Source organism: Pelophylax lessonae, assembly GCF_965119305.1.
Source record: "Pelophylax lessonae genome assembly, chromosome: 8".
In the NCBI taxonomy this organism is placed as follows: domain Eukaryota; kingdom Metazoa; phylum Chordata; class Amphibia; order Anura; family Ranidae; genus Pelophylax; species Pelophylax lessonae.
Window position 1 is genome coordinate 275291690 of NC_138775.1, and position 15666 is coordinate 275307355.

The 15666-nt window shown below is 46.2% G+C and overlaps 1 protein-coding gene across 1 annotated transcript in view; it reads right to left on the reverse strand.

Moving 5' to 3' along the window:
- SGIP1 (SH3GL interacting endocytic adaptor 1) overlaps positions 1-15130 on the reverse strand; it is a 318128-nt gene extending 302998 nt beyond the window's left edge. Inside the window, exon 1 of the mRNA XM_082265257.1 lies at positions 14904-15130. Coding sequence (XP_082121383.1) covers positions 14904-14913 — 10 coding nt within the window. The 5' untranslated portion in view covers positions 14914-15130. The remainder of the gene's footprint in view (positions 1-14903) is intronic.
- Positions 15131-15666: the final 536 nt, after the last annotated feature.

Sequence of the window (15666 nt, forward strand, 5' to 3'; positions counted from 1 at the left end):
TATATATATATATATATATATATATATATATATATATATATATATATATATATATATATATATATATATATATATATCTCACAAAAAAGTGCAGCACTCTCCTTAAAGTGCATCCAAATTAAAGTGCATAAATAAATATCTGAAAGCAGTGTAGAAATCATCTATGTATAATAGAATAATTATTACCGTGAGTCCATCTTTTCTTTTAAATATATATACAATCCATCAATAAATTATTCAATGTCCGTGGGAAAAAAAAGGGGTGCAGTCCCATACACCAGAAACTCTTCAATAATTGTCTCCGATCACCACAGTGCCCTTCACCCCACCTATGGATGTCTTCTCACCTGCTTGAATGGACCTCACTAATTAAAAGGAAGCCAAATAATGTGAAGATAATATACTGCTATAAAATAAACCGCGCTCTCAAGCACTAATTACATGCAAGTAATATGGTCCATGAACACCGGTGAACTATAGTTGGTGACATATTCGTGAAATATTCCAACTCCTCCAAAATCGTAAACTGTGAGGAGTTATCTTCCAGCACAGTGTGACCCCTGATGACGTCGGACGCTCTGACAAAACGCGTGTAGGGTAAATACAACGTGACACCTCACTTCCTCTACTTGAACGCAGGTGGAACGCGGAACAACGTCCCTGCTGTACTAATGGCCTTATAGCGCATACGATCTTGTAAGTTTTTAATCTATTATGCGTTACCAAATAGGTGGAAATACTACACTATTACGAGCCCTCTGTTCTTTATATGACACATACTCTGGAGACCAATTGGAATAGTGGAATTAGCGGAGGATACCTATTAGCGAGGGGGAGACCTCAATGGCTGGATATGCTTAAATAATTTAATCTCTGGTGAGTAGAATCCCATATATCCGTGGTGGAAGATTACTCATCACAGTTCACGATTTTGGAGGAATTGGAATTTTTCACGAATATGTCACCAACTATAGTGCACCGGGGTTTAAAACAAAAATAAAAATGCCAGCAGTTTATTACCACTTTAAATAGAATGTAGTGCATTTCTGCAAAAAGCACAAAAAAAAAAAAAAAAAAAAAAAAGGAAAAAGGAGTGAACCAGGCTTAAGAGAATGCAAACATTGCTTATACCAGGACTGGACAAACCCCAGGAAAAGGGATGAGCTTGGGTGTGTTTGGATACCAGACCAACACTGCCTGAGCTATCCCACCAGGAAGCGGTCACTGGACTGCCAATCATAGGCGGCCACACCCCGCAGCTGCATGTATACAAGGAACTTGGTCACCTATGATTGGTGGTTAGCAGTGACAGCTTCCTGGCAGATTCAGATTAGTACTTTAATATGGAGCTCATCCCTACCCAAGAACCAGATAGCCAATGCATCCTAAAACATTTAAGGTTTCCTCTTGCTGTTGTCAATGGAATGGACTCTAGAAAAAAAAATGCTGCTGGTTTCTAGATAGACTGGCTAATAAATTCAATAATAATTCATCTACCCCCAGCTTGCATGCTAGTCTCATATTGAAAATGAAGAGGTAACTAAAGTTATGAAAATTCTCGTACAACACAATAAAAATTCGGAAATGATGTAATCTGTTGTACTGTATTTGTATTGTACTTTAGGACAAAACCTGTACTTATTAAAACGAAAAATGTTTGTGTTTGTGCCTTTAGATAATTTCAGATGAAAGCTGTGTACTTACGATCAGATTATCACACAATAGCTTTGAAAGCGGTATGTTTCGTACGATTTTCTGATCATATGTACAAACCTGATTCCAAAAAAGTTGGGACACTGTACAAATTGTGAATAAAAACAGAATGCAATGATGTGGAAGTTTCAAATTTCAATATTTTATTCAGAATACAATATAGATGACATATCAAATGTTTAAACTGAGAAAATTTATCATTTTAAGAGAAAAATAAGTTAATTTTAAATTTCATGGCATCATGGCCCCCCCTCTTCTTTTTATAACAGTCTGCAAACTTCTGGGGACTGAGGAGACAAGTTGCTGAAGTTTAGGAATAGGAATGTTGTCCCATTCTTGTCTAATACAGGCTTCTAGCTGCTCAACTGTCTTAGGTCTTCTTTGTCGAATCTTCCTCTTTATGATGCCCCAAATGTTTTCTATGAGATCTGGACTGCAGGCTGGCCATTTCAGTACCCGGATCCTTCTTCTACGCAGCCATGATGCTGTAATTGATGCAGTATGTGGTCTGGCATTGTCATGTTGGAAAATGCAAGGTCTTCCCTGAAAGAGACGACGTCTGGATGGAAGCATATGTTGTTCTAGAACTTGGATATACCTTTCAGCACTGATGGTGCCTTTCCAGATGTGTAAGCTGCCCATTCCACACGCACTCATGTAACCCCATACCATCAGAGATGCCGGCTTCTGAACTGAGCGCTGATAACAACTTGGGTTGTCCTTGTCCTCTTTAGTCCGGATGACATGGCGTCCCAGTTTTCCAAAAAGAACTTCAAATTTTGATTCGTCTGACCACAGAACAGTTTTCCACTTTGCCACAGTCCATTGTAAATGAGCCTTGGCCCAGAGAAAACGCCTGCGCTTCTGGATCATGTTTAGATACCACTTTTTTGGCCTTTAGAGTTTTAGCCGGCAACGGCGAATGGCACGGTGGATTGTGTTCACCGACAACGTTTTCTGGAAGTATTCCTGAGCCCATGTTGTGATTTCCATTACAGTAGCATTCCTGTATGTGATGCAGTGCCGTCTAAGGGCCCGAAGATCACCGCCATCCAGTCTGGTTTTCCGGCCTTGACCCTTACACACAGAGATTGTTCCAGATTCTCTGAATCTTTGGATGATATTATGCACTGTAGATGATGAGAACTTCAAACTCTTTGCAATTTTTCTCTGAGAAACTCCTTTCTGATATTGCTCCACTATTTTTTTTGCTGCAGCATTGGGGGAATTGGTGATCCTCTGCCCATCTTGATGTCTGAGAGACACTGCCACTCAGAGGCTCTTTTTATACCCAATCATGTTTCTAATTGACCTAATAAGTTGCAAATTGGTCCTCCAGCCTTCCTTATATGTACATTTAACTTTTCCGGCCTCTTATTGCTACCTGTCCCAACTTTTTTGGAATGTGTAGCTCTCATGAAATCCAAAATGAGCCAATATTTGGCATGACATTTCAAAATGTCTCACTTTCAACATTTGATATGTTATCTATATTATATTGTGAAAAAAATATAAGTTTATGAGATTTATAAATTAGTCCATTCCGTTTTTACTCACAATTTGTAGTGTCCCAACTTTTTTGGAATTGGGTTGTACTAGGCTTTAGGCTGGGTTCACATATATGCAAATTTGATGGATTTTTAACCGCATCCAATTCGCATAACATGTGAGTGTGGCTTTCAATGGAGCCGGTTCACACATGTCGGGGGCGGCTGCGGTGTCGTTTTGAAAAGGGTCCTGTGCATTTTTGAGTCCAGTACAGGTGCGAATTCAGTGAAAAATTCACACCTGAACCGGTGAACAGAAAACGCACTGAACACCAGACTGCAAACCACAGCCGCATACAGTGCCCTGAAAAAGTATTCATACCCCTTGAAATTTTCCACATTTTGTCATGTTCCAATCAAAAACGTAAATGTATTTTATTGCAATTTTATGTGATAGACCAAATGATTGTGACAACGACTTAATGGCCATACACACTATAAGATTCTCTGAAGACTTTTTCCTTCAGATTTACCTTTTCTATGTAGTGCAAGGGCCTGCCTGATTGCATACAAATTGAAAGTGTTTAGGTTTGACCTCATATTATATGGTTTTGGTAAATCTAAAGGAAAAAGTCTTCAGAAAATCTTATAGTGTGTATGGCCCATTAGAATACCATTAATAGCTTATTTGTTCACAAGAAAGATATCTAAATTCCTTGGGTTGTACACTCCTTGTTTTAAAAGTGGATAGTAACATTATAAATCTATGCAACTATAAAGCTGAACTCCAAGATGATACAACTAATGCAGTAGTGTAATAAATTGTATGTTAACTCTAAATGGGAAAGAGTTGTTTAATAATTGACTAATGGCAACTTTTCCACTGCAAGTACCGGATCGGCTCTACTCGGCCCCGCTTGGCCCGGTTTGCTTTTCCACTGCTGACACCGCATGGTACGGTATTGGAACGGTTCGGGATGGTATGGTTTGCTTTTCCACTAAAGTAGTACTAAAGTTAAGTGGGTGGGATAACACCGGGGTGGGTGGGATTCTCTGACCAAATCAGTGGCTAGTAGTGACTGCATGCAAAGGATTGTGGGATATGGTACCGGTATGGTACCTCTTGGAACCACAGTCAAGGTGGTACTGTTTTTGAGAGCCGTACCGTTTGGTTCCATGCAGTGGAAAAGTGCCGCCGTACCGTACCGAACCGTTCCTACACCGTACCATGCGGTACCAGCAGTGGAAAAGCACAAAAGCGAGCGGAACCATTCGGTTCCATGCAGTGGAAAAGCGCAGTTAATAATGACCCTCGAGAACGTCAGCTGCGCGCTGACGAAACACGTCGGGACCTCTGAGCGCATCACGCTCCCCACGTCATTTCCGGCTCCGGGTGGAACGCAAGCTGGAACGCGGAAGTGCGTTCACCTGGCGTTCGGCATCTACTTTGTGATTTTATCTGCTCTGATTTAAGAAGACTCATTGTAAGTTTTATTCTATTAATAAATACACACTGTACCGACATACTTCACCATGGAGCTCTCCTTTTTCATTTATGTATGATATATTGGAGTCTTCATGGTGGCTGTTATAAGATCCGGTCTGATGAATACAGTGGGAACCAACTACTAACCCTGGCATATACTTATGAGAAAGGTCCTTATTGACCCCCTATAATTTAGGGGTCCACCATATCTGCTAAGCCTGACTCACCGGGTGACCCTGTGATTTGATGGCGGTGTCTTTCTACTGGAAGAAGCACAAATATAGGATTCTTCAGCCTTTCCATCTATTTTGGACTGTTTGCAGTGGTTTATACCAAGTCTCCATTCATACTGGTACGACTTGTCAGGCGACTTGGTCAGCCTGACAAGTCAGTAGTACAGGACCGGTTCTAATAGGAGCGACACAAGTCGCTCCGACTTAGAAAAAGGGTCCTGTACTACTTCGGGGCGACCTGGAGCGACTTGCATAGACATTCATTTTATGAAGTCCATGCAAGTCGTGCCGAAGTCGCGGCGCACGCGACTTCACAGGTCGCCCCCTAAGTCAGATCGCCGTAGTGTGAACCGAGTCTTATTTCTTTGTTGGGACTATTTTGCCACTTGGTCACGATTTATCTTGCACCATATTGATTTGTATGGCATATTTTTTATGTTTATGTACAAAGTATATATTCACTTAGCGATTGTTACCAATCATTTGGGTTTTGCATTCAATATATATACTGTTTGTTTATATCCATTCACAGCACATGGTACTGCACAATTGTTTTTTTTTTTTAACATATTTACTATTAGGTTGAGCGCAGCCATTATATTTCATTATATAATTTGGTCATTTTTCACGTTTTACGTTCACGCTGGGGCTCCCTTCATTTATACATTTATTTATTTGTTTCTGGTTTTGAAACAATCTTATCACCTAATACACCTTAATTTTTTCCACTGTGCGGGATTGTTGGTGTTTAACGCCAATATTTTTCATTTGTATAATAATTAATTTAGTCTTTCTGTCTACAGTGCCTTGAAAAAGTATTCATACCCCTTTAAATTTTCCATATATTGTCATGTTACAACCAAAAACGTAAATGTATTATATTGGGATTTTCTGTGATAGACCAACACAAAGTGGCACATAATTGTGAAGTGGAAGGAAAAGGATAAATGTTTTCCAATATTTTTTACAAATAAATATATAAAAAGTGTGCAATGCATTTGTATTCATCCCCCTTTAGGGCTCTTTCACACGGTCCGCTCCGTAGGTGGATCCGTGTTGCTCAGCGGGGATCGATCCGCGATCCCCGCTGAGCCGGGCAGATGACAGCTCCGTCTCCGCTTGCAGAGCGGAGAGGGAGGTGTCTCAGCCCCCGCTGCCCTCTATGGGGGATCGGATGAGAGCGGACCGCTTGTCCGCTCTCAACAGATCCGATCCGATTACTGAACGGATGGAAAAATAGGGTTTCCATCCGTCCAGATTTCAAGCACAGGATCGGATGCGGATGGCAGCGGGTGTCAGCGGAGGTGTCTCCGCTGACACCCGCTGCCCCATAGAGCTGCATGGAGGATCCGATCCGCCTAAAAAACTGACAGGCGGATCTGATCGGATCGCCCGTGTGAAAGAGCCCTTACACGGATGCCCCTAACTAAAATCTAGTGGAACTAATTGCCTTGAGAAGTCACCTAATTAGTAAATAAGAGTCCAGCTGTGTGTAGTTTAATCTCAGTATCAATACAGCTGTTCTGTGAAGCCCTCAGAGGTTTGCTAGAGAACCTTAGTGAACAAACAGCATCATGAAGTCCAAGGAACACACCAGACCGGTGAGGAATAAAGTTGTGGAGAAGTTTAAAACAGGGTTAGGTTATAAAAAATATCCCGAGCTTTGAAGATCTCACAGAGCGCTGTTCAATCCATCATTCGAAAATGGAAAGAGTATGGCACAGCTGCAACCCTACCAAGACACGGCCGTCCACCTAAACTGACAGGCCAGGCAAGGAGAGCATTCATCATAGAAGCAGCCAAGAGACCCATGGTAACTCTGGAGGAGCTGCAGAGATCCACAATTTAGGTGGGACAACTAATCTGCCGTGTACTCCACAAATCTGCCCTTTATGGAAGAGTGGCAAGAAGAAAAACATTGCTGAAAGAAAGCCATAAGAAGTCCCATTTGCAATTTGTGAGAAGCCATGTGGGGGGACACCGCAAACATGTGGAAGAAGGAGCTCTGGTCAGATGGGAAGAAATCTGAACTTTTTGTCCTAAAAGCAAAATGCTATGTGTGGCAGAAAACTAACACTGCACATCACCCTGAACACACCATCCCCACCGTGAAACATGGTGGTGGCAGCATCATGTTGTGGGGATGCTTTTCTTCAGCAAGGACAGGGAAGCTGGTCAGAGTTGATGGGAAGATGGATGGAGCCAAATACAGGGCAATCTTCGAAGAAAACCTGTTAAGAGTCTGCACAAGACTTGACTGGGGCGGAGGTTCACCTTCCAGCAGGACAACAACCCTAAACATACAACCAGAGCTACAATGGAATGGTTTAGATCAAAGCATATTCATGTGTTAGAATGGCCCCGTCAAAGTCCAGACCTAAATCCAATTGAGAATCTGTGGCAAGACTTGAAAACTGCTGTTCACAGACGCTTTCCATCCAATCTGACAGAGCTTGACCTATTTTGCAATGAAGAATGGGAAAAAAACATCACTCTCTAGATGTGCAAAGCTGGTAGAGACATTCCCAAAAAGACTTGCAGTGAAAGGTGGTTCTACAAAGTATTGACTTGGGGGGTGAATACAAATGCATGCCACACTTTTCACATATTTGTAAAAAATGTTAAATTTTTTTTTTATAATTTTCCTTCCACTTCACAATTATGTGCCACTTTGTGTTGGTCTAGCACATGGGTGTCCAACCTTTTGGCTTCTCTGGGACCCATTGAGTGTAGAGAAATTTTCTCGGGCCGCATATAAAATATATACTATATTTAAGGTATATAAGTAATAAAACGCCGCCGCGCCCTTCCCGCACCGCCTCACCAGTGTGTGCCCATCCAATGCAGCCTGATCAGTGCCCATCCAATAGCAGCCTCACCGATGCCCATCCAATGCAGCCTCACCAGTGCATGCCCATCCAATGCAGCCTGATCAGTGCCCATCCAATAGCAGCCTCACCAGTGCATGCCTATCCAATGCATCCTCACTAGTGCGTGCCCATCCAGTGCAGCCTGATCAGTGCCCATCCAATGCAGCCTCACAAGTGCATGCCCATCCAATGCAGCCTGATCAGTGCCCATCCAATGTAGCCTCACCATGCGTGACCATCCAATGCAGTCTGCAATGAAGAGAGAGGAGAGCCGCTGGATTAAACATGAGCAGGGATCTCCCGCTTATCCAGCGACTGCTGTCATACAAAGTCCTGCCTCCTGGAGCGGCTCCTATGAAAGACGCCACCAATGTGCTGTCTATCATTGACAGAGGCTCCGAGGCAGCCTCTGCCTACAGTTAGTTGGAAGCCACTGTGGGCGTGCCCCTGACTCGACTTCCTTCCTCCCCAGCAAAAAAAAATAATTGTCAGGGGGCAGTGGGCCGCATTGCCTGTGGTTCTGGGCGGCATGCGGCCCTCGGGCCGCAGGTTGGACATACCTGGTCTAGCACAATGATGGCGAACCTTGGCACCCAAGATGTTTTGGAACTACATTTCCCATGATCCTCAACTACACTGCAGAGTGCATGAGCATTATGGGAAATGTAGTTCCAAAACATCTGGGGTGCCAAGGCTCGCCATCGCTGGTCTAGCACATAAAATGGAACATGTCAAAGGGGTATGAATACTTTTTCAAGGCACTGTATACATGAACCCAGCCTTAGACATTACAGAAAGACTAAGTCAATTGTTAAACAACTTTTACCATTTAGAGTTACCATACACTTAATTACACACCTGCATTAGTTGGTGTATCATCTTGGAGTTCAGCATTCTAGTTGCATAGATTTATAATGTTACTATCCACTTTTAAAACAAGAAGTGTACAACCCATGGAATTTAGATATCTTTCTTGTGAACAATATAGCTACTACTGGTATTCAGAGTCGGGGTTACAATCATTTTGACGTTCAGCTTTAAATTATTTCCTAAATACATAACAATTTCATTATTTGCTCGGTGTTAAACTACAAGAAACAGTTTCTTTCTATGCACAATCCTCCCCAATCATAGTCCGTGCCGATATGCCTGTTCATTGAGTATTTCTAGGTATCTGAATAGATTTCTGAATGCTCACAAGGAGAAAAAATAAAAAAGTTATCCTCTAGGAAGGTGCCTGACAGCCATAGGTAAGAGCTTGCATTGAACGTCTGGGAGGACCCAGCCTGCATTCCAGACACATATGCACACACGCTGATAGAAAGCATAGGGTATTCAAGCTGACACGTATGATTCATTCACTGCAAGTCTTGCCAACACAAACCGTATTCCAGGCCACATAAGCAAAGTGAATTAGGTTGCGGATGAATGGCAGGGATGGAGAACCGTCCTCAGCGGGGGGGGGGTTAGGGGGGTGCCAAATGCTCCTTGTTCATTCAGCGCTAGGCCCAAATCAGCAAAGCCCGACTACAAAATGAGACACCAACAGTAGCATTACAGGTAAGCGAAATAGGGAACTAAAAAAAAAAAAAAAAATGTAGATGCATCAGTATCAGATGACAGAAGGAGGTCCCTACGGCCGAGGGGGAACTACACCTAGCGTGACATTGAGATCTGCTCCAGAACACAACGGGTTAACGGCACAGACTTTTCCGCTAACATCCTGAGGGTACACTTGTGTATGATCACAAGAAATAATCCGTCGCAATCAATGCCGAGAGTTTTTCTTTTTTTCCCTTCGAGAACAGACCTCTGGAAGTGGGGGAGGTCATTCAAGAAAAAAAATAACACACCCAGCTCCTTTAACTCCCCCCCCATGTCATTGATGCACAAGACGATCGTGACATTCTGCAGCATTGCAATGCTAAACGTTAAAGCGGTAGCGCAAAATGGGTTTGTGGTTACACACATTGGTGAGGATGATGAAGAGGCAATGATGTGTGTGATGGGGGGGGGGGGGGGGGGAATTACACTGCAATCTTGCACAACCAGAGAACCCTAGATCACTAGTCCAATGGTACATACTGTCACCCATCACCACTCATCTGAATACAAACAATAATTAGCATACTTGTGGTAGAGACCTGCATGGCTATAGATCTCCTTTACTGCTGTGGGGTGGAAGCAACCTGGAACCCTGGATAGGTGGTGACATGTTTGAACATGGGACCATACTGTACACTCGGTGGAGGTAACAGGGACCTTTAGAAGGATGCTGGTGAGCACACAATGTTATACATGCAACAATGGGGGCCATGTATTAATTTTGCACATCCTTGAAAGGCGACCTATAGATGATCTGATGAGGAGAACTAGGAAACTTGGCTGAACATTAGAATGAGGGTTATAATGCAGCACAGCACTGCAAAAACTTAGGAGGTTGGGTCATTTCTAACAATTTGCATACTTAGCATCCCCTGTGTGTCAGAAACATTTGGGAGGTTGGGGAAGTTCTCATATGGGACTTTCCGGCTCAGGTCCACTTGGCCCGGTTTTCCATTGCATGGTACGGTTTGCTTTTCCACTAAAGTAGTGGGTGGGATAACAACGACGGTGGCTAGTAGTGACAAACAGTCAAGGCTGCATGCAAAGGATTGTGGGATATGGTACCGGTACGGCCCTCTTGGAACCACAACCGAGGTGGTACTGTTTAAGCGAGCCGTTCCATGTAGTGGAAAAGCGCCGCCATACCATACCGAACCGCTCCAACACCGTACCACGCAGTGGAAAAGCCCAAAAGCGAGCCGAACCATTCGGTTCCATGCAGTGGAAAAGCGCCTTATATGGTGTGATGCGAAGTAAGACCAGCAGAAATGAGGGCCCCTCTCTCTGACCACCGGGACTGGCTGACCTGGATTGGGGTTACCATTAGAAGGATTGGTTATAGAATGTTGTATTTGGACATCTAGAAGGCGCCCCCACCCCTGCAAGAAGAGGATCCCTCCTGGTCTATTAAGAAGAGCTGACCTGAATGGAGGTTAACATTTCAGTATTAGCCCCTGCTTACATTGGAGGCCAAATAGCATGACAAGTCGCATCCTATTGCCGGCAAGGGCAGTGTTCAAATTGATGCGACGCCGACTTTGCGTTGCTGCATAGATTCGGAAAAAGTAGTACATGCACTACTTTTGGAGATTTCACTTGTGACTTCAATAGACATCTATGCATAAAGTCGCACAGATGTCTTCAAAGTTGCACCAGAAGACACACTGAGATGCGGCTTTGAAACCGTGCAAATTTCAGGTTAAATCACACAATTTCAAAGCCGCACTCAACATGAATGAGGACTTAGAAGGATGGGTCTTACTGTTACATAATGCAATTCTGCACTACCAGAACCCCCTATATAAAAGGGGAAACCCATCAGCCTGGGGACCCTTGAGGACTATGGACACCAGGATGGGGGCCTTATTTCAGAATTTAAAAAAATGATGGATCATAATGTTATGTATTGCAATTTTGCACTCCAAGGACCCCCCTATAGAAGGAGACCTCCATTAGGCTGGGAAACCTTGAGGACTAGGGGCATCTGAATAGGGGATCTTATTTCGGAATTAAAAAATGATGGATCATATTGTCATGTGTAGCAATTTTGCACTCCAAGGACCCCCCTATAGAAGGAGACCTCCATTTGGCTGGGAAACCTTGAGGACTAGGGGCATCTAGATAGGGGGCTCATTTCATAATTAAAAAAGGATGGATCATAATGTCCTATAATGCAATTTTGCACTCCAAGGACCCCCTATAGAAGAAGACCTCCAATGAGCTGGATGTCCTCTAGTGCTATAGGGATGGGCTGACACCTTGCTATTTGGAGGAGGTATTACAGTCATGCACCCCCAGGACCAACTATAAATATAAGGAGACCTCAATATTGGACTAGACGCCCTCTAAGATGATGAAGACCTCCAGGAAGGGTGTCCTTTCGGACTTTGGAGACCTAAATGAGGTTAATATCTCAGTATTACAAGAATGGGTCATATTGTCAGGTATAATTTTGCACTTCTAGGACCCCCTATATATATATATATATATATATATATATGGAGACCTCCACTGTGCTGGGTGCCTTCTAGGACCCCCCATATATAAGGAGACCTCCACTGTGCTGGGTGCCTTCTAGGACCCCCCATATATATATATATATAAGGAGACCTCCACTGTGCTGGGTGCCTTCTAGGACTATGGGGCAAGGATGACACCTTCCTTCTAGAACAGATCAGGTTTTTAGGTATTAAAATGTTGTGCAGGCACACCCAGCACCCTCTATATTGAGAATGGGGGCCCCCCTGGGATTGTGGGGACCTGGAAGAGGGTTAATATCTCAGTATGAAGGATGGGGCACTTTGTCATCTATTACAATTTTGTACTCCTAGGGTCCCTCTATATATAAAGAAAACCCATTAGGCTGGGTGCCCTGTAGGACTATGGGGCACTGTTAACCATTTCAAGATGGATGGTCTTATGATCAGATATTACAATTACGTACCCTCAGGACCCCCCCTGTATATATAAGGAGACCCCCCCATCCACTAGCCTGTGAGCCCTCTAGCACTGTGGGGATGGGGCTGACATCTTGTAATTTGGAGATGGATGGGTCATATTATAATCAGACTGGGCGCCCCTTATGATTTTGGGGACATGGAAGGATGAGTCATATTGTCATGCATTGTAATTTTGTAATGCATAGACCCCCCTACACTATGGGGGAAGGGGGCATTATTATGCTGGGGGTCCTCTAGGACTATGCGTGCATTTGGAGAGGGATGGTCTTACGGTCAGGTATTACAATTTTGCACACCCTATAACCAGCCCGGTGGCCCTCTAGTACTATGGGGACCTGGAAAGGGGTTAATATACTTATATAAAGGGTCATATTGTCATGTGATACAATTTTGCACCCCTAGGACCCCCTATATATAAGGAAGCCCTCATTAGGCTGGTGGCCCTTTGGGACTAGGGGGTGGGCTGAAACCTATTTGGAACTGGATGGGTCCTACTATAATCAGACTGGTTGGCCTCTATGAATTTAGGGATCAGTGGGGGAAGGAGGAATATCCTTGTAATAGAAGCATGGGTCATATATTACAATTTTGCACTCCTAGGACCCCCTTGAATATAGGCAGCCCCCTATTAGGCTGGGGGTCCTCTAGGACTATGGGGGGGGGGGGCAAACTGACACCTTCCTATGTGGAGGTAGATGGGTCATAATCTCAGGGATCACAATACAGCACACCCAGGACCCCCCTGCATAGAATGCTGGTCTTCCCTAGGACTATGGGGCAGGGCTGACACCTTGTCATTGACCCTCATTGGGCTTGGGACTAGGAGGCAGGGCTGACACCTGTCTATTTGGGGATGGGTCACATTATAATTAGACTGGGGGTCCTCTAGGGTTTGGAAGGGTTATAATATCACTGTATTAGAAGGATGGGTCATAGTACAATTCTGAACAATGGGCCCTATGATGATCAGTTTGGGGGCCCCTAAAGGAATGTGGGGGTAGGGCTGGGATCCTGTAATTTGGGGATGGATGGGCCCTATGATGGTCAGTCTGGGGGCCCCTGTAGGAATGTGGGGGCAGGGCTGGGATCCTGGAATGTGGGGATGGATGGGCCCTATGATGGTCAGTCTGGGGGCCCCTGTAGTAATGTGGGGGCAGGACTGGGATCCTGTAATTTTGGGACAGATGGGCCCTATGATGGTCAGTTTGGGGGCCCCTCAAGGAATGTGGGGGCAGGGCTGGGATCCTGTAATTTGGGGGTGGATGGACCCTATGATGGTCAGTATGGGGGCCCCTGTAGGAATGTGGGGGCAGGGCTGGGATCCTGGAATGTGGGGATGGATGGGCCCTATGATGGTCAGTCTGGGGGCCCCTGTAGTAATGTGGGGGCATGACTGGGATCCTGTAATTTGGAATGGATGGGCCCTATGATGATCAGTCTGGGGGCCCCTCAAGGAATGTGGGGGTAGGGCTGGGATCCTGTAATATGGGAATGGATGGGCCCTATGATGGTCATTCTGGGGGCCCCTGTAGGAATGTGGGGGCAGGGCTGGGATCCTGTAATTTGGGGATGGATGGGCCCTATGATGGTCAGTCTTGGGGCCCCCCTGTAGTAATGTGGGGGCAGGGCTGGGATCCTGTAATTTGGGGATGGATGGGCCCTATGATGGTCAGTCTGGGGGCCCCTGTAGTAATGTGGGGGCAGGACTGGGATCCTGTAATTTGGAATGGATGGGCCCTATGATGATCAGTCTGGGGGCCCCTCAAGGAATGTGGGGGTAGGGCTGGGATCCTGTAATATGGGAATGGATGGGCCCTATGATGGTCATTATGGGGGCCCCTGTAGGAATGTGGGGGCAGGGCTGGGATCCTGTAATTTGGGGATGGATGGGCCCTATGATGGTCAGTCTGGGGGCCCCTGTAGTAATGTGGGGGCAGGGCTGGAATCCTGTAATTTGGGGATGATGGGCCCTATGATGGTCAGTATGGGGGCCCCTGTAGGAATGTGGGGGCAGGGCTGGGATCCTGTAATTTGGGGGTGGATGGGCCCTATGATGGTCAGTCTGGGGGCCCCCCTGTAGGAATGTGGGGGCAGGGCTGGGATCCTGTAATTTGGGGATGGATGGGCCCTATGATGGTCAGTCTGGGGGCCCCTGTAGTAATGTGGGGGCAGGGCTGGAATCCTGTAATTTGGGGATGATGGGCCCTATGATGGTCAGTATGGGGGCCCCTGTAGGAATGTGGGGGCAGGGCTGGGATCCTGTAATTTGGGGATGGATGGGCCCTATGATGGTCAGTCTGGGGGCCCCTGTAGTAATGTGGGGGCAGGGCTGGGATCCTGTAATTTGGGGATGATGGGCCCTATGATGGTCAGTCTGGGGGCCCCTATGGGAATGTGGGGGCAGGGCTGGGATCCTGTAATTTTGGAATGGATGCCCCCCTGTAGGAATGCGGGGGGCAGGGCTGCCTGTGGTGAATGAATGGAGGGTAGGTAGGTGGGAGGAGGAGGAGGTAGGTGAGGCTGGGTGCAGGGATGAGAAGACACCTTACCTTCCATCATGGTGGCTCACTCTCATTCCTCAATCTCCTGAGGAGGCCGAAGAGGGGAGGGCAGCCGAGCTCCGCACTGAGGGGGGGTTGGTGGTGTTGTCTGGTCAGGAGGGGCCCCGGGGGTGCTCTGTATCCAGGGGCCCGCTATCCGCCCGGAGGATGCTGAGAGAAGACGGAGATCACACCGCTGCCAGGAGCCGGCCAATCCCCGCCCTCCTCCGGGGTCACGTGCCGCGCTCCCCCTCACACAATACACACAGCCGTGCGCGCTCCCGCTGACAGACTCGGACATACACCGGGCCCGCGGTCGCGTGACGCATACCCTCACACCGAGTTCCGTACAATCGCCGTTCAGTGCGAGGACTGACGTCACCAGAGAACCTTACAAGGGCCCCCCCCAAAAGGGTGCCAGGACAGGGACCCCAAATAGTTGTATATGAGGGGCAAGGACGGCACAGGGGCCCCTATGGGTGTGAAGGACATCACAGGCGCCCCAATTGATGCAAACATGTTACAGTCAGGACTGTACAAGGGCCCCTATAGGTGTGAGGGCCCAGACAGCACAGGGACCCCTATAGGTGTGAGGGCCCAGACAGCACAGGGACCCCTATAGGTGTGAGGGCCCAGACAGCACAGGAGCACCTATGGGTGTGAGGGCCCAGATAGCACAGGAGCCCCTATGGGCGTGGGGGCCCAGATAGCACAGGAGCCCCAGGCAGTACAGGAGCCCCTATGGGTGTGGGGGCCCAGGCAGCACAGGGGC